This window comes from Sus scrofa, chromosome 4 (genome assembly GCF_000003025.6).
Source record: "Sus scrofa isolate TJ Tabasco breed Duroc chromosome 4, Sscrofa11.1, whole genome shotgun sequence".
In the NCBI taxonomy this organism is placed as follows: domain Eukaryota; kingdom Metazoa; phylum Chordata; class Mammalia; order Artiodactyla; family Suidae; genus Sus; species Sus scrofa.
Genome location: NC_010446.5, coordinates 1,632,721 through 1,657,319, shown reverse-complemented (window position 1 = coordinate 1,657,319; position 24,599 = coordinate 1,632,721). Strand labels below are relative to the sequence as shown.

The 24,599-nt window shown below is 67.1% G+C and overlaps 1 protein-coding gene across 1 annotated transcript in view; it reads left to right on the top strand.

Moving 5' to 3' along the window:
• Nucleotides 1–24,599, top strand: part of ADGRB1 (adhesion G protein-coupled receptor B1) — a 76,319-nt gene that overhangs the window by 1,320 nt on the left and 50,400 nt on the right. Inside the window, 8 exon segments of the mRNA XM_021088791.1 lie at nucleotides 10,514–11,524; nucleotides 21,098–21,259; nucleotides 22,257–22,367; nucleotides 22,695–22,859; nucleotides 23,068–23,232; nucleotides 23,543–23,716; nucleotides 24,037–24,201; nucleotides 24,409–24,510. Coding sequence (XP_020944450.1) covers nucleotides 10,738–11,524; nucleotides 21,098–21,259; nucleotides 22,257–22,367; nucleotides 22,695–22,859; nucleotides 23,068–23,232; nucleotides 23,543–23,716; nucleotides 24,037–24,201; nucleotides 24,409–24,510 — 1,831 coding nt within the window. The 5' untranslated portion in view covers nucleotides 10,514–10,737.

The window sequence follows — 24,599 nt, the reverse complement described above, 5'->3', positions numbered from 1 at the left end:
GACACCCAAGCCCCGGCCCGCTGGGCGCCGTACCCTTCCCACTTTTATCTTCAAGCTTCCAAGTTTCTTGGAGCGCGGGGAGCCAGGATGGGACCGGACAGGTCCTAACCCACCCCTCCTTCGGCACCTTTTCCCTCCGCGCCGCCCCCATCGTGTCCCATTCCCCTGGGTCTGGGCCGAGGTTCCTTAGCGACAACTCCGAAAGTGTGTGCAGGTGTGTGGGTGGGCAGGGGGCGCCACCCCCGCCCGGGGAGCCGACCGGCGAGCGTGTTGGGGAGGGGGCTGGGAGGTCTGCGCACCCTCGGGACCGAAGGAGACCCCAGTGCCTCCTTCCGGGGGCCTAAACACACGCCCCCTCGGAGCAGCGGCCGCACAGCCGGGGGCGGTGGAGGGGACGGAAGGCTGGGGTCCCTTTTCATATCCGGGAGGGAGGTGGTATGAGGTGTTTGGGGTCTGAAGAGGCGGCCATAGCGTCTCCGAGAACCCGAAGCCATCTAGTCCTCGGCGACCCCCCGCGCCGCGGAGGCAGCGAGGGAGGTCGAAGGGGAGCCGCTCCCTCACCACCGCAGGCGGCAGCGAAACTCTGCGTCCGGACGCCCGGGTGCCGCCGGGTCCGGCTTTGAGTACCCGAGCAAGGTCAAGCAGGCGAAGGAGGGGGCTAGGGCTCCTGGGCGCGCCCCCGCCCGCGCAGAGTCGGAGCCTTGGGAGGGGGTGTGGGCCGCCCGCAGAGTCAGCCCCGAGCGCCCGCCGCCCGCGCCCCGTCCCCGGAGGCGGACGTGGCGCGCGTTCCGGGATCCCGGAGCGCCCCGCGCCCGGCCCAGCGCCCTTCCTCTCGGCTCGCTCGCTGTTGCTCGGCGCTGCTTTCTTACTTGTTGCGCCTGGATCTGGGGGGCGGCCCGAGAGCCTCGGAGCCTGGGCGGCGGGGGGCCGAGCGCAAGGCGGGCGGGAATGCGCCAAGGCGGCGCGCGGCTCCGCAGGCGGGCGCGGCGCGGAGCGGAGGCTCGAGCCGGGAGTTTGCAGCCTCCGATCCCGGAGAAGGGCGCCTGTCCCCGCCGCTCTCCCGCGCGGAGGCGGAAAGGACGGTTCGCCGCCCTCGGCATAACGCCGCACTCCTCCGGACCCTGGACCGGGAGGGGACGCAGCCAAGTTGTCAAGCCCTCCCTTGTCCGCAGGCTCCGGCCCCGCTAGGGCCTCGGTGGCCGCGTCCGTGAAATGGGGGCGAGGGTGAGGCTCTCGGAGCCCTTCCGGCTTAGACCCTCGGCTCTTGTTCCGACATCCAACGTGCTGGGCCCGCAGCGCGCCGGGTCTGCAGCGTCCCGGCGGGCCGGGTCCGGAGGCACCTGGGCATCTGCGGACGCACCGCCGCGAGGCCGGGCACCAGGCGGCCCCGGCGGGGCCGGTCGAGCGGCGGGGCGCGGACAACCTCCCGTGGCATCCTCGCCCCCTGGCCAGCCCCGCCCCCGAAGCGGGTCCTGGGGCCCCAAGCCCGCCCCCTGGGGACGCCTCCGGCTGGGGCCGGGGCGGCGGGCGCGGGGCTGCGGCGGCGGCGGTGGCGGAGGGCGGCGCGCTGCCTCGTTCGGCCGAGAGAGGGCGCCCGCGCCTCCGGCCGCCTGCCCGCCCCTTCCGTCTCCACCGCGGCCCAGGCGCCCGCCCCATCCTGGGCAGCCCCGGCCGCCCCCGCCCTCTCGCGGTCTCTCTGCTCCCCCGTCACCTTTCTCCCCCCACGCCGGCCTGGCCCCCGTGCCCTGTGCACATGCGTGAGGAGCGCGTTTGTGTACATGTGTGCGGTGCACGCACGTGTGTGTCCGGCCCGCAGGCTGCCGGCATGCGTGGGCAGGCATGCAAACTGCCACATGTGTCATGTGTGGCGCGGAGCAGGTCCTGTGTGAATGGGCGCCCTGGATGGCAGTATTTAGTCGAAGCACGTTCTACCTGTGGCAGTTCCGTGTCTGGCTGTGCGGAAGAGGTGGAGGAGAAAAGCTCGAACCTCTAAACCTGGAGGGTTTTGTTAACCCCATCTGTGCTGGCAAGCCCACACTATCCCATTGTCCTCTGGAACCCTCTGGCCTCCAGCCTCCAAGGCTGCAGCTGCGCCATCAGTCAGAGCTGCGATTTCTGGGTAAACTCACGTGGCCCGGGTACCCCTGTGCACAGCCTGCATGCGCATACATGCTGAACACGGGGTACCCACATTGTTCTCCTGCTCTGGGGGTGCAGCATGGGCAAGGCAGAGGGCATGCCCCCCACCAGTGTGAAGGCTGGTGGGAATACAGGAGGCAGGAGACCCTGGCGGCTCAGCGGATGGGCTCTGGGGAGGGAAGACCACAGCCTGCAGGGGGCCTGGAGGTGGGGCTCCCTGAGAGCCCTCCACAGGGACCCACCGAAGACGGGTGATGGTGGGGAGGATGAAGAGGGTCTCGGCAGAGGGAGCACATATGCAAAGGCCCTGTGGCAGGTGCGAGGCACAGACAGGAGCTGGAGAGGAAGTGAATGGCAAAACTGGGCTTCAGAGGGAGCTGGGACCTACCGCAGAGCCGTGTGGGCCGCGGGTGGGAAGTGGTGGGGGCCCCTGGGGAGGGTCCTAAAAAGGTGGTGACTTGGCTTGATGGACATACCAAATAGATGGTGGGTGCTCTGGGGGCTGCCCCACCCACACCCCCGCTGGGCCCTCCACCTCAGAGCTGCCATCCCCCTGACACCACCTGAGACCCCTGTCGGTGTGCACCACGAGCACAGCACACGTACCCACAAAGGGAAGCTGCACAGGACATGGGTGCACACCACCCTGGACTCTGGGCCCCAGGTAGATGGTCACGTCTGGGGACACGGTGCCCCTCCCAGGACACCTGGGCTGCAGGGCCCCGGCAGAGCTGCTCTTCCCACCCACTGCTCACTCACAGTTGTTGGGAAAGCAAGGCCTGATGGGGAAGAGCTTCCGTGGGACGTCTGACCCTGGCCTTGGCCCGGCCTCAGCGCCGCTGCAGGTGAGGGAGGCGCCAGCCCCTCCCCCACAGGGGGGGACTTGGCAGAAGGTCTCTGGGACCTGGCGCAGCTGAACGAAAACCCCTGGGCTCAGATCGCCTTCTGCCCTGCACCCTAGTCTCCTCCGGCCGGCCTCACGGGATAGGGGAGGACTGGGGCTCCCGGGCCAGGCGCAAAGCACGCTGGGGGTTCCCCTGCAGCCCCCACCCCCAACTCTGCTTCCTATTCATTGGTTTCTGCTAATTGAAAAGAGACAAGGGCTGGGAGCAGCACCAAAAGGCTAGGGTCCCACCCCAAACCCCAGGTCCTTAATGGGCCCTCGTTGCCCTTCTAGAATGTTCCGTCTTCACAAGCCTAACTGTGTTTGTCTCGAGTGCTTTAGACAAGTGGAAGTGTTCGGTGGGCAGCAAGGGCACCTGGCCCCCTCCCCCGGCCCCCACATCCTCCCACCTTCCATCACCCTCCACTGTCTCATCCCCACCCCACTCCCCACTCCTGCCCCCTCCCCATCTCCCCCCCAGCACTCCCACCCTCACCTTTGGGTCTCCATCATGTCTGTGCCAACCCCTGCCTGTGGGGGTCCATGGGGATCTGTGGGCGTCCTCGCCTGGAGGGGGCGCAGACAGGGTCCACCCCATGGTCACCGGGCCCTGCCAGGGGACTGCTGGGACCCGCAGAGGCGTCCGGAGCCGGAGGTTTCTGGGAGCTTGGAGGCCGCGGCGGCTGCTGATTGGGGCCCAGGCTGTCTCCATCCCCCCGGGACTGTGGCCGCTTTGGGGGGTGCTGACTCTCAGCTGAGACGCAGGCTGAGGGGTCCCGAACCGAGGGGAGGCAGAGGTGTGGCTGCAGGCAGAGGACCCGAGGTGCGGGCAGCCAGGTCTCCTGGTGGAGTCACGACCCAAGCTCAGCTGAGGGGTGGCAGCGGGGGCACCACAAGCCAGCCTCGACCTCCTCCCACGCAGCGCCCCGTGTGGTGTGGCAACTTTGCACAGCGCCTCTCTGAGGCGCAGAGACTCAGTGGGGAGTCCCGCCGCCCTGCCCCAGAGAGTGTGGGGGCCTGGGCGACCCGGGGTGCCAACGCAGGGCAGCGGTTGTCCCCAGGAGTGGGAATGACTTCAGAACGTGTGAGAGCCCCCTTGCCGCCCGCCGATCCACCGCAGGGGCGCCTGCAGCAAGCCTGCCTCTGTGCAGGACCTGGTCTCTTGTCCTCATCTCCTGAGGCCCAGCCCACTTCCTGGGGCGCCGCTGGTTGTGGCCCCGAGTCCCCCCGGCTGGCTGGAGAGGGAGAGGGTGCCCCGTGGGTGTCAGGGAGGCCCGGGTCGGGACCCCCAGCCGGCCAATCCTGGTGCGCCAGTGCCTTTTGGGTGGGGAGGGGGCGTCGGGAGCCAGGAGTCCTGGGGGCCGTGACGCGTGTCCAGGCCCAGCACCCCTTCCTCCATTCGCGTGCCCTCGCCACGCGGTCGGGAGCTCTGTGTCTCCTCCTGGCCAGGCCTGCCCCGCACGGACGTCCCTCAGGCCTCAGCGCCATCTGCCCGGCCGCCAGGCCCTCCTGACCACCTGTACGGATCCTGCCACCATCCCACGCCCTCCCCAGGTGACCTTGGACAGGTGACCTTGAATGAGCCCCTCTTCCTGGGAACGTCAGGAACGGACCCTGGCTTGGGGTGGGGGTGGGGCGTCCCTTGAGGCCAGCTGCCAAGCGGGGAGGCTGTGTCCCCTCTCCAGGGGCCACCAGAGCTTAATCTGGGCACAGAGCAGGGCCACACGGAGAGGAGGGGACAGTGACCTATGCCACACCCAGAATTTCAAGAGCCCCCTCCTCAGGAGTGTTCCCTGCCCCTGTGGGACACCCCGGCTGACAGGCAGACGCCTGCACTGTCCCCACCTGGGGCTCCAGAGAGCGTGCCGCCTTGCACACATGGGCACCGGTGCAGCCCAGGACCCACGTGGCGTGAGCAGAGGCCCGGAGCTTGAGCGCGCAGGGTATCTTCGAGGCCCTCAGGTGGTTTGGGGTGACAGGCCCCTGCACAAGGCGACGTGTGACGAGGGGAGGCTCTGTTCGGGGCACAGCCTGGACCAGGGCCCGCACAGGACAAGGCCTCTCCCCGAGCCCCCTGCAGGACCTTCCGGGGTCTTCTCTCTCCTGGGCAGCTCTGCCTGGCTTCCAGCCAGATGCCCCTGGCAGCCCCTGTGCCCAGGCAGTGGGCAGGGGGAGGGGGCCTCCCTTGGGGCTGGGCCTGGCAGCCTTGGCAAGGGTGGAGGGCTTCTTGGGGCCCCAGCCCTGCTGGCAACCCAGCCCTGCCCAGGCCCCCCTCTGCCCCGTGGGGGACCTCGCTGTCTCTCATCCCCTCTGCCGTGAGCGGAACGTCCCTTAGCACAGGCCTGGCATGCTCCACGAGTTGAGGGGATGGGGGGCCTGGTTGGCTGGCACTGGATGGGAGCGGGGGCAGAGCGTGGCCATGGAGGCTGGGGGTGGGAGGCAGGCCTTCCTAGCCCCCCACCTGGCTCTGGGTTTGTGATGGGAGGCCTGCCCGGACTCCCCGGCCCCTTCCTGCCGCCCGAGCCCCTTAGACGGCTCGCTCAGACAGGCAGGCCTGAGCCTGGGACGGGGTCCCCGGCCAGGGCTGCCCAACCAGCCCTGGCCCAGGGCGATGTGTGGGGGCCCATGGAGCACCCCAGATGGGGAGGGTAGCCTGCTGGGCGCAGGGTGGTCAGACACCCTGGGCAGCCTCTCCCGCTCGCTCTCCCAGCCCCGCCCGCCCTGGGCCGCCCTCCATGCCTGGGATGCCCAGCGCCCCTCCCCCCGTGCAGCCTTCCCCAGGACACACAGGCGGGCACTGTTCAGAGGGCCGGGCAGGCCAACAGAGTGTCTTTTGTGGCTGTGTCTGGGGATGCCACTGGCAGCCTGGGGCGGGGTGGCGGGAGACGGAGGCTGGGCCCGGGTCGGGCCTGTGCGCCGGGCCAGGCAGGGGGAGGGTCCCGTGGACTGAGGTGAGGCTGGAGCATCCGGGAGCTGGAGGGGCCGGCCTCCAGCCCTCGCCCTGTTGTTCTGCAGGGAAACCACCCAGCGCTTTGTCGGCTGGCAGCGACGGGGTGGTTCACCTGCCGCCATGAGGGCCCAGGACTGCTCCTGCCTGGCGGGGGTCCCGTGAGCCCTGAAACCTGGGCCTAGTGTTCTGTCAGCGCTCAGAACAGGGGGCTGTCTCCCTCTCTCCTGGTCCCCTCCTGGCGTGACCAGCTCTCTGAGGTCCCCCATCCCTACCCTGAGGCCACCCTGCCAGCTCTGAGAGGCCATGGGTAGGTTCAGGGCAGAGACTGGCCAGAGGAACAGGAGCAGACACCAGAGCTTCTTGGCAACAGGGCTGCTTGGCCTTGAGAAGGTGATGGGAGAGGCAGGGACCTGAGGGGCTTGGGTGCTAATTGGTCACTGTCCTTGGGAGCCCAAGAAGGGCAGTGAGTGACGGGTGCTGCAGTGACCCAGTCAGGATACGGGAAACCAGGCCCAGATGGGGGCCTGCAGCTTAGGGGAGCCCTTCACCCCGTGAGTGCCCCTGCAGAGGCGTGAGCAGCCTCCGCCCACCCCCGCCCTTCGGTCAGCACCCTGGCAGAGGGCGGACCCCCAAGGAGGCCTGGGTGCCGGTGTGGCGAGGGGGCCGTGAGCCAGCTCCCAGAGCCCAGCACAGAGGCCAGCGGTGCAGGGGCTCCTTCCTCTAGGTGTGCAGCCAAGCTTGCGCTCGCCTGGCCCCCCTCTGAGGCCCTGCCTTGGCTCTTGGCTCTCTGTCCTGGCCACTGGGCTCTCCCTAAATGGTGCCCTCCCCGCAGGCCCTCTCCCAGCCCAGGTCCCTGTCCCACAGCCCCACACGTCCCAGGGAGCTGGCTGTCCTAGCGCGAGCCTCGTCCGAGCGTGCTACGTGGTGCATGTGTGCAGACGCAGCGTGAGCTGCACACGCACGTGTACAAACACATCTCTGCCCCCCCTCCCCCAAGCTCAGTGAGGGTCCCTACCTCCCACCGCCCACTAGCTCAGGCCGGAAGCCTAGTCACCTCCGTGAGCCTGGTCCACCCCCTCCGGCTCCCCCTGCCTGCACCTGCCCCCCACCCCCAGTCAGAGGGATCCCCCAGTGAAAATCAGGCACTGCCCCCACTCACCCCAGGGCCCTGCTGGGGCGCTGTCCCTCCAGGACTCTACCCAGGGTGCTGGGGGGGCCCCCACCCCATCTCAGCTCTGGTCGCCCAGGCCTGGGCTGGCTTTGTCACCCTCCTCGAGGGCTGGATGAGCCGGGCCAGACATGCATGTGCCCCGGCCCAAGGCTCAGAGGGGTCTCTCAGCCATTTAGCCCAGGCCGCATCGGCAGGCATCAGTGGGGCTGGAAGGGTCTCTGCTGCTGGAAAGGGTCTGTGTTCTGCCGGGGGCAGGGCAGAGGGCGGGGTGCGGGCAGGTGGAGGGTGAGGGACCGCTGGCTGGCAGACGCCGGAGCTGTCCGTGCTGACGGCCTGGGCCTCCTGCCCAGCTCTGCCCCGAGAGCAGCCAGAAGAGGCAGGGCCGGCCTCTCGCCAGCAGAGCCCTTCCCAACACCCGGGTGTGGAGCCGTTCAAGTCGGAGGGTATGCCTGGCCCCCTGGTGGCCCCGGTGCTCCTGCTGGGGAGTCCCAGGGCTCCAAGGAACCCTGGGTGAGCAGCCCCTGGGGGGCTCGGCTAGGCCCTCTTCTGGCCCCAGGAACCTGCTGAAGGCTCACCCTGGAGCCTCAGTCCTGGGGGCGTGGTGCCCTGACCCGCTCCTCAGCCCCTCCCCAGGGCAACCCCCCTCCTCCTCGGGGTCCAGGCCAGAAATGTCCCCTCCACAGCCCACAGCCCAGCTGGGGCCTCTCCAGTGTTTCCCGAGCACCCTCCCCCTGCCTCCTTCCTCACCCCCCAGGCAGCCCCTCTGCTGTCACCCTTCTCAGGGACAGTGCTGGATGGGGCACAGTGCTACTTCTCAGCTTCACGGCCACTGCTTGCTCTCTGTGCAGGACACTGGGGGGGGTGCCTCCCCCCCTGACAGGCACTCAAGGAGGAGGGTGGGCTGGTGTCAACGAGGGCCAGCCCGCAGGGGTGCCAGGAGGGCCCCAGGTTGGCCCAGCGCCCACAGGCCCTGGGACAGGATAAGGCCCGGTTCTGACTGTCTTGGGGCAGTGCCAGGCCTCGCAGACGGCAGGGACTTTGTCCAGCAGACCTGGGCTCAGATCCTGGCTCAGGTGCCCAGCAACTTCGAGCCCCCACCAAGGTGACTCCTCCGTGGTCCCCACGTGCCCGTCTGTGCACAGGCACCGGAGCAGGTGCTGTGAGTGCCTGGCACAGGATGGAGCCCAGCACTGGTCCTCTCCCCACCCTGAGTCCTTCCCTCCACACTGGGCCCGGCTGGGGTACCACCCCCGCTCCCAGGCCTGCGAGAGTCCACAGGGTGTCAGAGGCAGCCGTGCTCTCAGCAGCTGCTCACCTCCAGCCTCCTCCAGGCTGTACCCGCTTGTTTTCTGGACGGGAGGGCTGTGGGGTGGGCCTGGCCCGGGCCATCGCAGACTTTGCAGGCCCCTCTGGGGATGGTGCTGGTTTGGGGGTGGTTGGTGGTTGGGGGGATGGGACAGACTGAGGCGGCTGTCATGTGTTGGGGATCAGGGTGGCATTGGGGGGGCACTGACCTTTGTCAGTTTCTACTGGGCTTTGCCGACGTCCACCCGGGATCCTCTGGTGCATCAGGGAGGGCCTGTCCTAGGTCGGGGCCCCGGCTTGGGGGCTGGTGGCCACGTTGCGTCCCAGCCTGGGACCAGGGGAGGGGGTGCTACTGCTGGGCAGGGCTGGGCAAGCAGCCTCCCAGGTCTGGGATTGGCTGTGGGACCCTGGCCCCTGCCTCTCTGTCCCCCGACCTGCGGTGGGCGGCCAGGGAAGGTGGCTCTGCCATGCCCACACCCGAGGGTGATACGAGGGGCTTGCTTCCAGGAGGCAGCGGCCAAGTGCAGAATCTGCTCAGCTCTGCCCTGAGGCTGGCACAAAGACTTTGCAAGTTCCCTCCTGAGGGGACCTGAACAATTGTCACTAAAGGCCCACCCCCAGGCCCACCCCTGATGATCCAGAGCCCCCACCTCTCTCCCCATGGGATCGCCTCCTTCCCCATCCCTGGGTGACGCTGCAGGCCCGTGCTGACCCTTATGTGGAGAGGGTGAGGCTTCACCCCACCTTACAGATGGGGAGACTGAGGCTGGGCGGCGAGGGGCTTGCCCAAGTGCACACGGCCATGGGGGGCCACCCGCCTCCAGCCAGCCTGGCTTGGTTGGCTCGGAGCCTGAGGCCGCCCGCGCCCAGCTCCCTGCTCTGCCTACAAGGCTGTCAGGAAGGACGCCAGGAGGGGACTGCAGAGCAGTGACCGACCTTGTGTCGCCGGCCAGTCGGGCCCAGGCAGCAAGAAGCAGCAAGTCCCTGTGGGCAGGCGGCCGCCGTATGCGTGGTCAGCAGAGAGGGGGTGTTGGCTCCAGGCCAGGTGGCCCGGGGCGGGGGTGCCCAGCTGCTGCAGGGGCTTTGCGGAGGGTCGGGGAGCTGAGGTTGGAGGCAGAAGGAACTTTCCAGGGTCCACGCGGAGGTGGGGCAGGGCCAGCTTCCCTAGCCCGGGACGGTTCTGCCGCGTCCGTCCTCACGGAGACCCGACCTGCTCCCCGCAGGCGTGAGCAGGCGGCACAGGGCCAGCCCCACTCCTGGAGCAGGACACGTGATCCCGGGGCCTGGGTGGGGGCAGCCTGGGGTTCTCCTCCACCCTCGCCGTGACCCTGCTGAGCTTCGGTTTGCTCATCCTGACAGGAGAGAAGGGTAACGGTGCCACCTGGCCCCGGCGCAAGGAAGGCCCGGCAGGCCAAAGCCGGAGCCCAGGGGCTCCAAGTGGCTCCAGGGACGAGATAGGGAGGTCCAGGGGTCCTCTGAGAGGCTGTGTGACAGGCAGCAGGGCGGAGCGGGGCCAGAGAGGGGATGTCACAGTCACAGCCAGAGACTGAGCTCCACGCCCCCCCCATCCTGAGAACCAGTCTGTTCTGCTGAGAGGCGCGCGGGGGGCGGGGGGAGGCTGGGGGATGGCTGGAATGACCTTTCGCCTCCATTCCTCTGACCTGCTCCCCTCTGGCAGGATTCACAGAGTCTCCCCTGAAAGGTGGGGTGGGAGCGGGGCAAAGTCAGGGGAAGGAAGCTGAACGGAGACCCTGCCAGGGGGTCAGAGAGGCCACAGAGGCCCAGAGGCAGGATGACCTCCGTGGCCATGACGGGGAGGGGCAGACAGGCCCAGAGCCAGTGGAGCCACGCCAGGCTGGGCACAGCCGAGGCCCCTGTGTCCTGGCCTAGCTGCCCACGGCTCCCTGCCCCTGCAGGTGGACGCGCTGGCAGGTGGCAGACAGACAGGTGGGCAGAGCAGGTGCCTGAGAGCGGGGCCAGGCCGGTGTCAGCGGCGCCAAGCCTGGGGTGGGCACTGCCTCCCCAGCGGGGCTCACACGGCCCCTCTCTGCTCCTTCTCTTCCAGCTGCTGCTGGCAGCCGCAGGGGGCCGTCAGGACCCCAGATGTTAGGAGCCTCCAGCGCCCCCTTGGTCTCCTGAAGCCTGCTCCTCCTCCTGCCCTCGCCTGGAGCCCCTGCTCCTCGGCCCCAGCCCGACCCGGCCCCGCTCGCCGCCGGATCCTGGCATGTCAAGGCCTGGCCCGCGCCTGCCTGCCCAGCCCGCGGAACCCCGGCGGCCCCGCGAGCTAGGATGAGGGGCCAGGCCGCCGCCCCGGGCGCCCTCTGGATCCTCGGCGCGCTGCTGCTGCTGCTGCTGCTGCTGCTGGGGTGCCAGACGCGTGCGGCCACGGGGGCTGACGTGGGGCCCGGGGCCACCGAGCCGTGCGCCACACTGGTGCAGGGCAAGTTCTTCGGCTACTTCTCAGCGGCCGCCGTGTTCCCGGCCAACGCCTCGCGCTGCTCCTGGACCCTGCGCAACCCGGACCCGCGCCGCTACACGCTCTACATGAAGGTGGCCAAGGCGCCCGCCTGCAGCGGCCCCGCTCGCGTCCACACCTACCAGTTCGACTCCTTCCTGGAGTCCACGCGCACCTACCTGGGCATGGAGAGCTTCGACGAGGTGCTGAGGCTCTGCGATCCCTCGGCGCCCCTGGCCTTCCTGCAGGCCAGCAAGCAGTTCTTGCAGATGCAGCACCAGTGGCCGCCCCGGGACGCCGACCCCGGGCCCCAGGCCGGGCCTCCCAGCCTCAGCGACGACTTCTCCGTGGAGTACCTGGTCGTGGGCAACCGCAACCCCAGCCGGGCCGCCTGCCAGATGCTGTGCCGCTGGCTGGACGCCTGTCTGGCCGGCAGCCGCAGCTCGCACCCCTGTGGCATCATGCAGACCCCCTGTGCCTGCCTGGGCGGGGACGCCGGTGACCCTGCCTCCGGCTCCCTGGTCCCCCGCGGGGACGTCTGCCTGAGGGACGGCGTGGCTGGTGGCCCTGAGAACTGCCTCACCAGCCTGACCCAGGACCGGGGCGGGGACGGCGCTGCAGGTGAGTGACCGGTGGAGAGAGGCCCTGGGAGTGGCTCTCTGAGCCGAGCGGGGGACATCTGGCCTGTAGGACTGCCCTGGCCCCTGTCCCCTGAGTGCTGTGTTGGGGAAGCCAGGTGCAAAGAGGGAAGGTGTTTGTGGGCTCACGGAGAATGGGTGGCCAGGGGTGCTGGCCCTGCCCCCAGGGCCTGGCGTGGCGCCGGCCCCCAGGAGGTGCTTGCTGAGCACCAGAGAGGGAGGGTCTCATTTTTCCCAGAATCAGGAAGTTTAAGTTCCTGGCTGGACGGAGAAGCCTTCCCTTTTTGCAGCCAAGGACGAACCTAGAACCTAATGGGCCAGCAGGCTGCTGTGGCCTGTGGCCGGGCTTCCTGGGACACAGGAGAAAAAGTGTGCTGAGGGGCTGGTTGGAGATGCGTTTGGGAAATGAGTTTGGTGACTGCGTGTGGCGCGACCGTAGGAATGACCGGGGGGGTGTCAGGCTCCAGGACACGCGCAAAAAGCCCCCCGCTCTCGCCGTCTGGGCGGTCTGGGCGGCGGGGGACGCCCCAAGCTGCCACATGAGAGAAGCAGGCGTGTCCACTACAGGGGGAGGCCTTGGCGGCCAGGCTGCAGGTCACCTGGAGGTCAGGGGGTCACTTGGTCAGGTGGCAGTGTTTGAGATGCTGAGAGCAGTGTCCGTGTCGCTGAGCCCCCCGGGGGTCAGAGGGCAGGGCAGGTGAAGGCGGGGGTGGGAGGGGCTGGGGGAGTCCGGGTGCCTTCGAAGCAGTTTGGCTCCCTGGTAAGACGGGCCCTGCTCGGGAGGGCAGCCTCCGTGGGAAGGGACAGCAGGCGGGCTCCACAGCAGATCACGAGGGGGACCGCGCATGCGCCACGGGGGAGCCCCTGCAGGATGCCCGGGGTTGGCGGGCAGGGGGGCAGGGGGCGGCTCTTCTCAGGCTGTGGAGTGTGACACCGGACAGGCAGCTGAGCCACGTGCCAGGAGTACGGGGCCGGGCTGGGCATTCGTGCCGGCGGGTCACCGTGGGGCCAGGTGACGTGGTCCAGGGCTCTTGGCCTCTTCTGAGCCAGCGAGACGGACGGGTTCCTCAGAATAACATCTTTAAAGGCATAAAACAAGCTACGTGGGGCTACAAAGGAAGCCGGTTCCCCTGGAACATGGTTCTATTCATGGCCCCCGGGCCATGGATCCCAGATTAGAAACCTCGGGAAGCGGTGATTGTAGCTGGAGAGGATCAGGCCGCCGAGGCGGGAGAGAGGCGGGCAGAGCCGGCGGCGGGGCGGTGGCGTCCAGGAAACCTCAGAAAACTCCTTCCTCCCTCAGTTGTGTCGGGGTCCCGGCAGTGGGATGGGAGTTCAGGAGGGCGACCTTCGGGCTGGTCAAGGTCGCCGTGACCTTGGCCTGGGCAGCTCCTGCCATGTGAAGTGGGCGTGGTCCCCGGGGGTGGGGAGGGGGAGGATGGAGCAAAGAGGTGGGTGGGTGGCTGGCTGGGGAGGCGGGAGGACGCAGGAGGACCTGGCGGGTAGTGGCCTGGCTGTGCCCTTGCTCTTCCCTCCCCAGGGGTTCCGGTCCCCCGAGCCTCCGTGTCTTTGCTAGGGAAGTGCTGACTGCTTTGAGGCACTGCTCAGTCACAGCAGACAGACGGCCCCGGGGCCAGGGGCCACTGGAGGCCAAAGCGCAACAGCCTGTCTCTGTTACCATCTCGGGGCCGGGACCACGCTGGGGAGGTACCCAGGATGGCTGGAGCCACGTAGAGCTTGCGGGAGAAGGGCACGGGGGCGGGGCTGCAGGAGTGGGTTCAGTGGCGGACAGGCTTCCCAGCCGGAGTTGGAGTTGGCATGTTGTCCGGAGAGCTGGAGCTGCCACAGGGGCTTTAAGCAAGACGGAGGCTTCCCCTGGGGCCAGAAATGCCTGTGGGGCTCCGAGGAGGAGGTGGGGGACCCACCAGAGCGGGCAGGCACCCAGGAGCAAGCTGACTGGCCCGGGTGTGAGGAAGAGGGAGGGTCTTGGGTTTGAGCTGATGGACCTGCTGATGCCAAGGATGTGGGCGTGGAGGAAGGAGATGCTAGACCACCCCGGCTTCCTGGCCGGGAGTAAGGACACCAGCTGCGGTGGGGCTGCAGCAGGGGGACCGGGCTGGGGGAAGAGTGACAGGTCGGAGTGGGACTTGTGTGCGAGAGGCCCGCGAGTCGTCTGGGTGGAAACGTCATTCGAGGAGGGCGCGCTGGGACCTGTGCCCCAGGGTAAGACGAGGGCAGGGTCAGACCCCAGCCTGACCCGCTCTCTCGTGCGTCCCTGGCCAGTCTGCTCAGACCCCTCGTCTTTAAAACCAAGAGTCGGAACATCTGTCCTTGCTGGTCAGGGGGCGTGAGAGCTGGGGCGGACGGGTTTCTAAGCAGAAGCGATGCTAATGATGAAATGTCAGTATCTTTGTTATTAGCCAGGGAGGCTGGGGGGCAGAGACGGATTGGAGGGGGACGGGAGGGGTATCAGAGTTGGGGTGGGGTTCCCTGGGCTTGCGCAGAGGGTCTGAGAGTGGGAATGACTGGAGGTGATGCTGGAGGGGTGGGCAGGAGTGTGTGTGTGTGTGTGTGTGTGTTCAGGTGTCCATGTCTACAAGCATACGTGTGTGTGTGCATGTATTCGTATACGTGGCATGTATGTGTGTGTTCACATGTGTGCAGTGCATCAGGCGTGTGTGTGTGTGTGTGTGTGTGTGTGTGTGTGCGCGCGCGCGCGCTGGCTCTGTGCAGGGTGATTTCAGCAGCTCTGACAAAGTGCAGGTCGAGGCTGTGGCGGGGCTGGTGGCCTCGTGGGAAGACAGCGCAGCGGCTGCAGCAGGACTAGGCTGGGGGCAGAAGGGCCAGGATGTGGCCCCACCACCCAGAGCCAGCTCAGCGCTGTGCCGGTGCCCTGGACTCAGAAGCCCCCGCACCGTGACCTTGGCGGTGGTAACCCAGCTGCTTTCTCGGGCGTCCTTTGTGCTGGAAGCAGCCGCCTCCCAGTGGCCTGGAGGCGGCTCCCCAGAGAGGCATCCGCCGGCGCGGGGCCTTTGCACGGCCATCCCTGCTCAGGATGCTCTCCCCACGGAACCGCAGGGCCCTGTCCTCTAGGGCGCTCAGACGGCGGCCTCCCGCCGGGCCGCCGATGCGCAGTGCTGCTCTCCCCACACGGCATTGCCCGTAAACACGGACGATTCCCGCGTCGTTATCCTCTGTCCCTGCCAGGGTGTACCCACTGCAGGGCGGGGGATGTGCCCTGCTCGCTGACGAAGCCCCGTGTGTGGAACAGTATCTGGCACGCGGTAGGCACTGGATTAATTCGGGTGGAATGAAACAGAGATGTGAAAGCAGTGGCCAGAGCCACACAGCTTGTGAGGGGGAGACAGAGCGCAGAGCCACGTCTGGGCCAGCTGGCGGAGCTTCTCCTGCAAGAGCTGCTGAGAGGGAGGGAGTGTGTGTGTGTGTGTGTGTGTGCGCGCGCGCGCGCGCGCAGGGTGAAGTGGCACACAGACCAGAGAGGCCCAGCAGTCATTCAGAAGACACACAGCTGAGCAAGGCAGATGTCAGACCCAGATCTTCCCCACCGAGCCCCTGCCCAGGGAGCTTCGCCCCCTCTCGCTGGCCCGGGCGGCTGGGTCAGGTGTGACCCCACCATCCTCGGCCCAAGAGGGCTGTGCGCCCAGCGGGAGCGAGCAGGAGGCCCAGGCCAGCCAGTGGCCCATTTTCAGCTCTGCCCCCACCTGGCCTGTCCAAATGCCACATGGCCACGTCACGCGTCTGACCGGCAAGCCTTCCTCAGGCCAGAGCAACTGTCCCTGTCCCCGTCGTCCCTGCCCCCACCTGGCTGCCCCTCTGTGGCTGCCTGGCCCTGCTGTCCCTCCCTCTCCCCTCCCAAAGTCTCCCCGTGCCTTCCTGCCTCTGGTGAGATGGGGCCATTTCTCTCAAGGGTTGTTTTAAATATTCATGTTTTAATTAAAGAATTTTATTGCAGAAGCGACATGTAGGATAATGAAAAAGCGGCATCCTGGGGGCTGAGGGTCGAGCGCGCACGCGTGCATGTGTGTGTGTGTGTGTGTGTGTGTGTGTGTGTGTGTACATGTTCCTGTGTGTGCACACGTGTGCCCCCCCACGTGCCTGCACGGGTGGGAGGTGGGGGCTGGGCTGGAGCCTGAGCGTGTTCGAGGGGTGTTCGAGGCTGTGATGCTGGGCCGCGGGGCTGTGACCTGCCTAAGGCCACACAGCCTAGGAGGGGCTCATTGCCCCCGCTGGCCTCCAGGCCTGTCACCACTCAGCTGGGGTGCTCTCCGTCTGACACACCCCCCCGCAAAGGCTTTGGAGTCTTCCCAACCCAGAGCCCACAGCTTCCCTTGGGAGAATGCTCCAGAGCCCCCCTCCCCCCTCACAGGCCTGCAGGGCAAGGAGAGAGGCTGCCCTTGGCATGCACAGGGAGGAGCAGCGGGGAACCCCAGCGGAGGGCGTGTCTCTGGAGCTTGGGTTGGGGGGTGCAGGGTAGGGCCCGCCTCCTAGGACTAGGTATACCAGCCGCTCCTTTGCACAAGGGCCAATTTAGAAAAATCTGGAAATCGGGGTTTCCGGCTCCATGGTAGACAGCTCCCATTCCAGACAGAACTAGCAGGACGTGACCCCCAGGAAAATGGTGAGCACACAGCCCATCGCCCATCAGGGAATTCTCACCAGAGGCCAGCGCTTACCCGACACCCACCTGGCAGCCGGGGAGGCTGAGAGTTATGGCCCTGCGGGGTCCTGCTTCCCAGAAAGATGGCAGGAGTGGCAAGAGTGGCTGTCGGTTGGACAGCCAGGGCCGGGGGAGGGGGGACACCCGTGCAAGCGGGCGGAGCCAGGAGGGGACCCAGGCCTCCAGGCTGATAAGGCGCCTCCCTCTCAGGGTGGATGCACCTGCCTGAGGAGGAAAAGCAGCATCGAGAAAGTGAACAGCCCTGCAGATGGGGCCAAGGCGCCAGCTCGCCGAGCCCCACTTTCCTTTCTGTGACATGGGGACAAGACAGTCAGGACCTGCTCCCAGGGTCTTTCTGAAACTAAAGGACAGGGCTTGGGAAGTGGCCCCATGGGCAGTGGGCGTGGCTCTCGGCCGCATCCTGTGATCTGACCGCCCCTGCTGCAGCTGGGCTGGTGGGTCCTGGGTCCTGATACTGGGAACTGTAGGCCTGGGTGAGGGAGGGGCCAAGGCTGGTCCCCTGGGGCGGGGGCCGGGGGCCTGGGCTTGGGTTAGGCAGGGGCTTCAGGGAGCTGTCCGTCCCTGCCGGGGCTCAGAGTCGGGAGGCGCCCCTCAGTGTGGGGAACCCCGCGGCGGGACGGGGGCGGGCCCACCGCTCGGCGCTGCCGCACCTGCTGGACTGGGGAGACCTCTGCTGGAGGAGACGGGAAGTGCGCCGCTCCCCTCCTCCAAAGGGGACCCAGGCGGGGGAGGCCCAGCAGGAAGAGGGCACCTCCAGGCGACATCCTAGGCGACTGGGGGCGCAGGAACCAGGGAGGCCGCAGTCTCCGGGCAGGGGCGCCAGGGCGGGAAGGAGGCGCGGAGCACCCGCACCATGTGCTCTCTCTTGGGGTGGCCGAGGCTGCCTGGCGGCCATTAATTGGCTCTATTCATCCTTTAATGAGATGGAAATGAGGCTTCCAGACAGAGGGGGCATTGAGCCCAGGAAGAAAGGCGGCTTCTTTCCGGGCCTGGAGGGGCAGCCCGCCCCCCAGCCTTGCCCACTCCTCTGCTGCCCCCTCAGAGGCCATCCAGCCCAGGAGCACCATGGTCACCCAGCACAGGGTGGCCTGAGGTCCCCATCCTTCTTGGGTAATTTCTGGTCGTGGGTGCATTTGCTTGGCACTTATCAGGTGTCAGCTATGTGTGGGGACGCGTTAAAAATAAACAGGACAACACAAATAGCAGCTACCGTGCTCTGAGTGTTCGTCGGGGTGGGAGTATGGCCAGGGTCCAGGATCCGTCTGTGACGGGATCAGGGCTCAGTATGTGGAGGGATCAGGGATCCTGAGTCCAGGATCAGAAGTCAGTCTGTGATGAGGATCAAGGCTCAGTGTGTGATCAGGGTTAGGAGTCAGCCTGAGACCAGGGTCTGGCCTAGGCCTGGGGGCCCCCTGCCTGGCCTCTCCTGATACGACCCCTCCTCTCCTCCCCCTCCCCCCCACACAGCCTCACCACCTGGGTCACCAAGGTAACCAGCCCTGAAATAGTGGGTGTTTTGGCAGCTGAGGCCTAACCTGAGTCTATCCTGAAAGACTGAGCTCTGCGGCAGTTGCCATGGGAACCAAGTGGCATCCTCCGATTAGCCTGGCTTGGACACCCTCTCTCTCCCACCCACTGCCAGTTTCCACGTCACTCAGGCTTCCGTGTGGAGGCTGGGCCGGGGCAGCAAGGGGGACAGGCAGGACGTGCCCACTCTGTCCCTGCCACTAGGCCTGCCTCGGACTGCAGGCCGGCCTCTCTGTCCTTTGTCTCAGTGTGACAGGACGGGATGGCTTCAGCAGGTGAGCCCCCAAGGCCTGGAGCAACCGGCTGGGCACCCTGTGGTGGGTCCCAGCAGGCCGGGCAGACTTAATCGGGGGAGAGGGAGCCTTGGCGTCCCATCGTGGGTCTAGTCCTGGCTCCTCTCCTTGCCAGCCTGGTGGGTGACCCGGCCTCCCAGGCATCTGCCAGGTGGGTGTGGTTCTGGGCTGTGGCAGTCACCGGAGTGAAGGCATGTGAAGTGGCAGCCATGAAGGCCTCCATCTGGGCAGCCCCTGCTGTCAGAGCCGCTCACAGGCCGGCTATCCTGGGGGCACCTCCCCCTCCCCGGGGCCCCTGGTCCGGCGGGCCTTCTCCAGTGCGACATTTGCAGTTCAAAGCGAGGCAGGGTTTGTGTAGAATTAGAATCCTCCACCCTATCACTCTTACTCAGCCTGCGAGGCCCTGGCTCCACCTGCCTTCTGAGGCTCAGGCCTCCGTGCCTCCTCCGTGCCCGCTCCGGGGCACGTCCTCCTGGGGGGGCCCCACCAGCCCTGGCTGTCTGGGCCACCCCTCTTTGAGCCTGTTTCCTCTGCTGTAGGTGGTTCCTGGGTGGAGTGAGGCCCACCGTTTCTGTGTGCTGGGGCGTCTGGCACGGGGGCGGGGCAGGGGGGTGGGAGCTGGGGAGTCAGGACTCCCCCACCCAGGATGCTAGCGATCTGGGCTTGAGAGGAGCAACCTTCCCTGAAGGGTGTGGGGGCCAGGTCCAATTCCTCATCGGCCCCCTCCTCACCGAGGGAGCACAGCAGCCAGAGCGGCCCTCCGTCTTCTCATCTGAACACTGAGAGCGCAGGGCATGGCGCCCAGGCCCAGAGAAGGGCTCAGAACCAGGCCCCTCGGGCCCCTGGAACAAGGTCCGTGCAGAGTTCAGCCCTGCTCCCACTCTGTGGCCTGGGCCAGCTCCCCCCTCCGGCCCCCTGCACAGCCTGGAGCCCTGTGTTACTGCGCATGCGCAAGGGACGGACCGGGTCCCGCCCACCCGCAGAGGACAGGCGATTAAAGTTGGAGCCAGTCCGTCCTGCTGGTCCCTTGTGCGTTGGCCTGCCACCTGCCCCTTCCACCAGTGTGTCCCTCCAGCGGGCAAATCTGAAGGACAGGACGCTTGACTTTTGCGTGCCCTTGGCCCCTTGGCCGAGGCGCTCTGCCTCTCTGGGCTCGGGAGAAGTAAGGAGCATGGGAGGTGGGCTCTGAGAGGGAAGAGGAGGTTCCGCAAGGCCTCGGGGGCGTGGGAGGCTCCCGACCTACAGCGCACACCCATCACCCAGAAGGAGAAAGAGCCCCGCCTTCCAAATTGGAGGAGTCGGGCTCCCTCCCCCGCCTCCCATTCATTTGCTAATGGCGCCCCCTGCTGGCCGGTTCCCAGCACAGGCGCAGGGACCGTTGGGAGGGGGCGCTGGCACCTTCCAGGTGGCCCTCGGCAGAACAGAGCCGCCTGGCGGACTTGCTGCAAATCAAAGCGAGTTCTCCGGCATCACCTCTGACCCAGTGGCTCACCCACACCTGGCGTCTCCCAGACATTTCCTGCCACTTAGCCGCACAGGCATCAGGCCTGGGAAGCAGCGCCCCTCCTCCCGTGAGGAGTGTGAAGCCAGGGTGGACTGGACTTGACCACCGACCGTGGTGCCTGGTTGGTGAACCTGGTCCTTGGACCCTGGTGCCCACCCTCCGGGATCTGCGCAGTCCTTATTCTCACCCCATGATGTGGGTCGGCTCCCCCAGGCCGCAGATGAGCCAGAATCCAAGAGGCATCAGGGGCCCTCCTGCTGCGCCAGGTGTGCCTGCCCTTGGCCAGTCTGCCTCCCCTGCTCCAGCCCCCGGGGAGCTGGAGCAGGGGCCCAGCTCTAGTGCGGGGCCCAATGCTGAGTCTTGGCAGTGCCATCTCCTTGCCACCTTGTACACAGGTGCCCTGTCAGGGAGCTGCGTGCAGGGTGCCTGGCCTGTGCCTGGCACATAGTTGGCACCTGATGAGGCTATGTGCCCTCATTGAACCTCCCTTGACTCTACTTTGCTGGGAGTTCAGGGCCCTGGCGTTTCCAGGAACAAATGGGATGGCGGCACCACTGTCCCTCGCAGCGGGAGTGACCCGGGCACCGTGAGCATGGCCCTTGGACAGAAAGCCCAGATGAAGCGGCCCCTTGCTGAGCCCATCGCTGCAGCCCCCAGCTCTGGCCCCAGATGTATGGCCTCCCTGCCCCTCACCCCGCAATGGCTCCCCAGTACTTTGAGGCTGTCCCTCTTAGTGTCCTCAGGGGTACAGGGTCATGACTACTGGGGGACAGAGTCAGGATGGAGAAGACCCATGAGAGGGCCGAAGGAGGGTGGCTGGAGGGGCCTGAGACCCTCAGCAGCCCATCCCTGCTGGGTCTGGGGGAGGCTCCACCTGGCAGGGCCTTGGGTGGGGTGTGGGACCTTGGTCACCTCAGGTGTCCCTGTGTCGGGTGGGGGAAAGAGCACACAGATCGGGGGGGGGGGATGAGGGCCCTGAGAAGGGGGTTCGGCAGGGGGTGGGGATGGGGGCCAGGCATGGGGGCCCTGGCAGAAGAGACCCCTCTGCCCCCACCCTTGTCACAGGGCCCTTGGTATAATGCAGCCCTTGGGTGGGCGGGGGTCTTTCATTCATTCATTCTCTCATTCATTCATTCTTCAGACCCACCCCAGCCTCCAGCGCTGTGTCCAGCCCCCACCCTGGGGACCTGGATTCTAAGCCCGGGGAGAGCCAGGCTCACGTGTTAGTAGACAGCTGGAGAGCATCCAGGCTCCAGAGGACGGTGGGGTGGGCACCAGACCCCAACTTTCCCTGCTGCCCTGTCGGCCTATGTTTCACGCCCCATCACTAGCCCAAACTCTCCTCCTAGCACACGGTCCAGCGGCCAGCGTTCCGGGCTGCTTGCTACTCGGAGATCTCCACGCTGCGAGTCTTTTCGCGGGGGCGCTGCACCCCAGATCCCCGTCTAGGAGACCCCAGGGGTCACCCCCTGAAAGACACCAAAGCCTTTTGCCTTCGTTCCCGGCCCTGACCTGCTCTCTGGTTCCCCCCAGGCGGCTGGAAGCTGTGGTCCCTGTGGGGCGAGTGCACGCGGGACTGCGGAGGAGGCCTGCAGACGCGGACGCGCACCTGCCTGCCCGCGCCCGGCGTGGAGGGCGGCGGCTGCGAGGGGGTGCTGGAGGAGGGCCGCCTGTGCAACCGCAAGGCCTGTGGCCGTGAGTTCGCGGACGGGCGGGCCCGGGGCGGGGCCAGATGGAGGGGCCCAGCCGGCCCGGTGGGGAAAAGGGCTGGGGGCAGGGCCTGGCCTGATGAGGAAGAGCGCTCGGCACAAGCCGGGCCTAGAAGGGCCTGGACCACGAGGGGCGGGGCCTGGACCACGAGGGGCGGGGCCTGGACCACGAGGGGCGGGGCCTGGACCACGAGGGGCGGGGCCTGGACCACGAGGGACGGGGCCTGGCGTGGGGTCCGGGTGGGAGAGCCAGGCCAGGGGCGGGGCCTATAACTGGTCCAGGCAGGCGGGGACCGGTGGAAGTAAGGGCCCAGGAGGGAGTGGGACCCGGTGTTAGGTGGGACTGGCTAGGGCTTTCTTAGCATCTGTGGGTTGGAACTTGGGGGTGCAAGCGGAAGGCGGCTGTGGGGCTTGTCCCTCCACCCCATCCCAGCCCTGGCCAGACCCCCTGCCGCAGCTCAGTCCTGCCTCCAGAATGTATTTATCTAATAAGGCTCTCTAATGACCTCATGCATATTTTAGCTGCTTCCATAAAGTTAAATCAAGTTATAATGAGGTTGTCATTCTTCGGGTTATTTTTTCCCCCGATAAGTTTCCTGGGGAGAGGCGCTCATCTCAGAAGCCTGGGGAGGACCCCGGGGTGTCAGGGCTGGGCCAAGGGAGGCAGGATCGCCGGGGCGCTGCTGAGCAGGGGGAGAGCAATAGCCACTGAGACCTGCTGCTCTGCAGGTGACGCCTGCAGGCCGGGAGGAAGAGAGGGAGGGGCGAAGGGCAGAGGAGACTCGACCTACAGGACCAGACAGGGATTGGCACCAGGCCTGGGTGCCCTGGTCCCTGGTTTCCCAAATCTCCAGGGAGGCCAGGTGGCTCTGGTGCTGGCAGGCCCCGCCCCACTGCAGTTGGGGGCTGAGGGACGGAAGGCTGAGGGCGCCCCTCAAGAGCTACAGGCCACGGCCTGGACGCTCACCTGAGCCACCCTGCAGCCGCGGGGCGCACCAACTCCCGGAGCCAGTCCCTGCGGTCCACGGATGCGCGGCGGCGGGAGGAGCTGGGGGACGAGCTGCAGCAGTTTGGGTTCCCGGCCCCGCAGACAGGTGAGTAGCGGTGGCAGGGCGGGGCTCACCGAAAAGGCGCTAAACCTTTGGGAAGCGGGGAAAGGCGGTTCCAGGGTACCAGGTCTTTGCGCGAGAGCTATGTGTTATTAATTGCTGCTGGTTCTAAGTAATGACTGTGTTCATTTACCGTAATTAGACTAACTTCTCAGGTGCCAGGCGCCTGTCTCCAAGCACACAGGATTTAGGGCAGCTGGCATGAGGCAAAAGGGCCTGTGGAGAAGAAAAGGTTCCAGGGCTGAGGGTCTGACCGCAGCCCCCAGAGCAGGGGCAGCAGCAGGCCTGTGATGCTGCAGGTCTGGCCCACAGGTGACCCCGCGGCGGAGGAGTGGTCCCCGTGGAGCGTGTGCTCCAGCACCTGCGGCGAGGGCTGGCAGACCCGCACGCGCTTCTGCGTGTCTTCCTCCTACAGCACGCAGTGCAGCGGGCCCCTGCGGGAGCAGCGGCTGTGCAACAACTCCGCCGTGTGCCCAGGTGGGCGGGGGGCGAGGGGCGGGGCGAGGGCGGGGCAGCAGCAGCAGGGGGCGGGGCCAGGCCAGGGTGGCCCAGGGTTCCTTGTGCCCAGGTGGGCGGGGGCGAGGGGCGGGGAGGGCGGGGCAGCAGCAGGGGGCGGGGCGGGAGACTCCCCTGTGGGCGGGGCCAGGCCAGGGTGGCCCAGGGTTCCGTTCGCTTCGCTCCGTAGTGCATGGAGCCTGGGACGAGTGGTCGCCTTGGAGCCTGTGCTCCAGCACCTGCGGCCGCGGCTTCCGGGACCGCACCCGCACCTGCCGGCCCCCCCAGTTTGGAGGCAACCCCTGTGAGGGCCCGGAGAAGCAAACCAAGTTCTGCAACATTGCTCTGTGCCCTGGTAGGTGAGAGGGAGGGCCCTGGGCCCGGTGGGACAGGGAGAGAAAGGAGGGGCCTGGCTTTGCCCGCTCAGCCCCACCTCCCTGGGCTTCGGAGGTTGGAACCTCAGTCAGTGACCAGGCTGGAGGTTTGGGACCTGGGCGTTCTCGCTCATGCACCGTGGGCGTTTGGGCCCCCGTGGTTGTCACACGCATGGCCCGCAGACCTCACAGCGCCGCAGTGGGCCCCAGAGGTGTTCACGCCCATGCCCCCGGCTGGGTGCGGTGGGCCCTGGGTGTTCACGCTGGCTTCCTGTCCCCTTCCTCCCCCGGGCCGGGCAGTGGATGGAAACTGGAATGAGTGGTCAAGCTGGAGCACGTGCTCCGCCAGCTGCTCCCAGGGCCGGCAGCAGCGCACACGGGAGTGTAACGGGCCTTCGTACGGGGGCGCCGAGTGCCAGGGCCACTGGGTGGAGACACGAGACTGCTTCCTGCAACAGTGTCCAGGTCAGGGCCATGCCCCGGGGCCTGCGGGCAGGGGACCTGGGGGGCATGAGCCACTTGGGAGGGGCAAGACCCCATGGGGGCTCATGGTGGGCCCTCGCCTGTGGCCCCAAAATGTGGGGGCTCAGTGGGTGGTCACGGGGGACCAGTGCACGAGAGGCATGTATTTTCTCCTCTGTGGAGCTGAGCTCTGCCCCCCTATCTCATCTTCCTTCTCCTCCTGCCTTCCCCCCACTGCACCCCTGGGTCTGCCTGCCTGTGGCTCCTGTGCTGCCCCCTCCTTGCCCCATCCCTGTGCCTCTGTGCGTGGCTGTCTCCCACAGTGGATGGCAAGTGGCAGGCCTGGGCGTCATGGGGCGGCTGCAGTGTCACGTGTGGGGGTGGCACACAGCGGCGGGAGCGTGCCTGCTTGGGCCCCTTCTTCGGGGGAGTAGCCTGCCAGGGCCCGCAAGATGAGTACCGGCAGTGCAGCGCCCAGCGGTGTCCGGGTGAGTGTCGCCCCTGCCACAGCGGGACCCTGGGGAAGGGCATCCTGAATGACTGGGGACGGGCATGGGGCTTAGCTCCACTGGGGAATGACTCCCTCTTATGACAGTAGGTGTCCTGGCGGGGTCTCGGCCTTCCCGACCCTGCTGCCGGCTCTGGGTCCCTCCTCCTGTATCCCGCCCCCACTCACATCTCTGGCCCCTTGGCAGAGCCCCATGAGATCTGCGATGAGGACAGCTTTGGTGCTGTGGTCTGGAAGGAGACCCCGGCGGGAGAGGTGGCTGCGGTCCGGTGTCCTCGCAACGCTACAGGTGAGGGCCTACGGGGCGGGTGTGCTGGGGGCCCCGACCCTCCCTCACAGAGAGGGATGAGACCCTGAGATGCCCCCACAGGCCTGCCC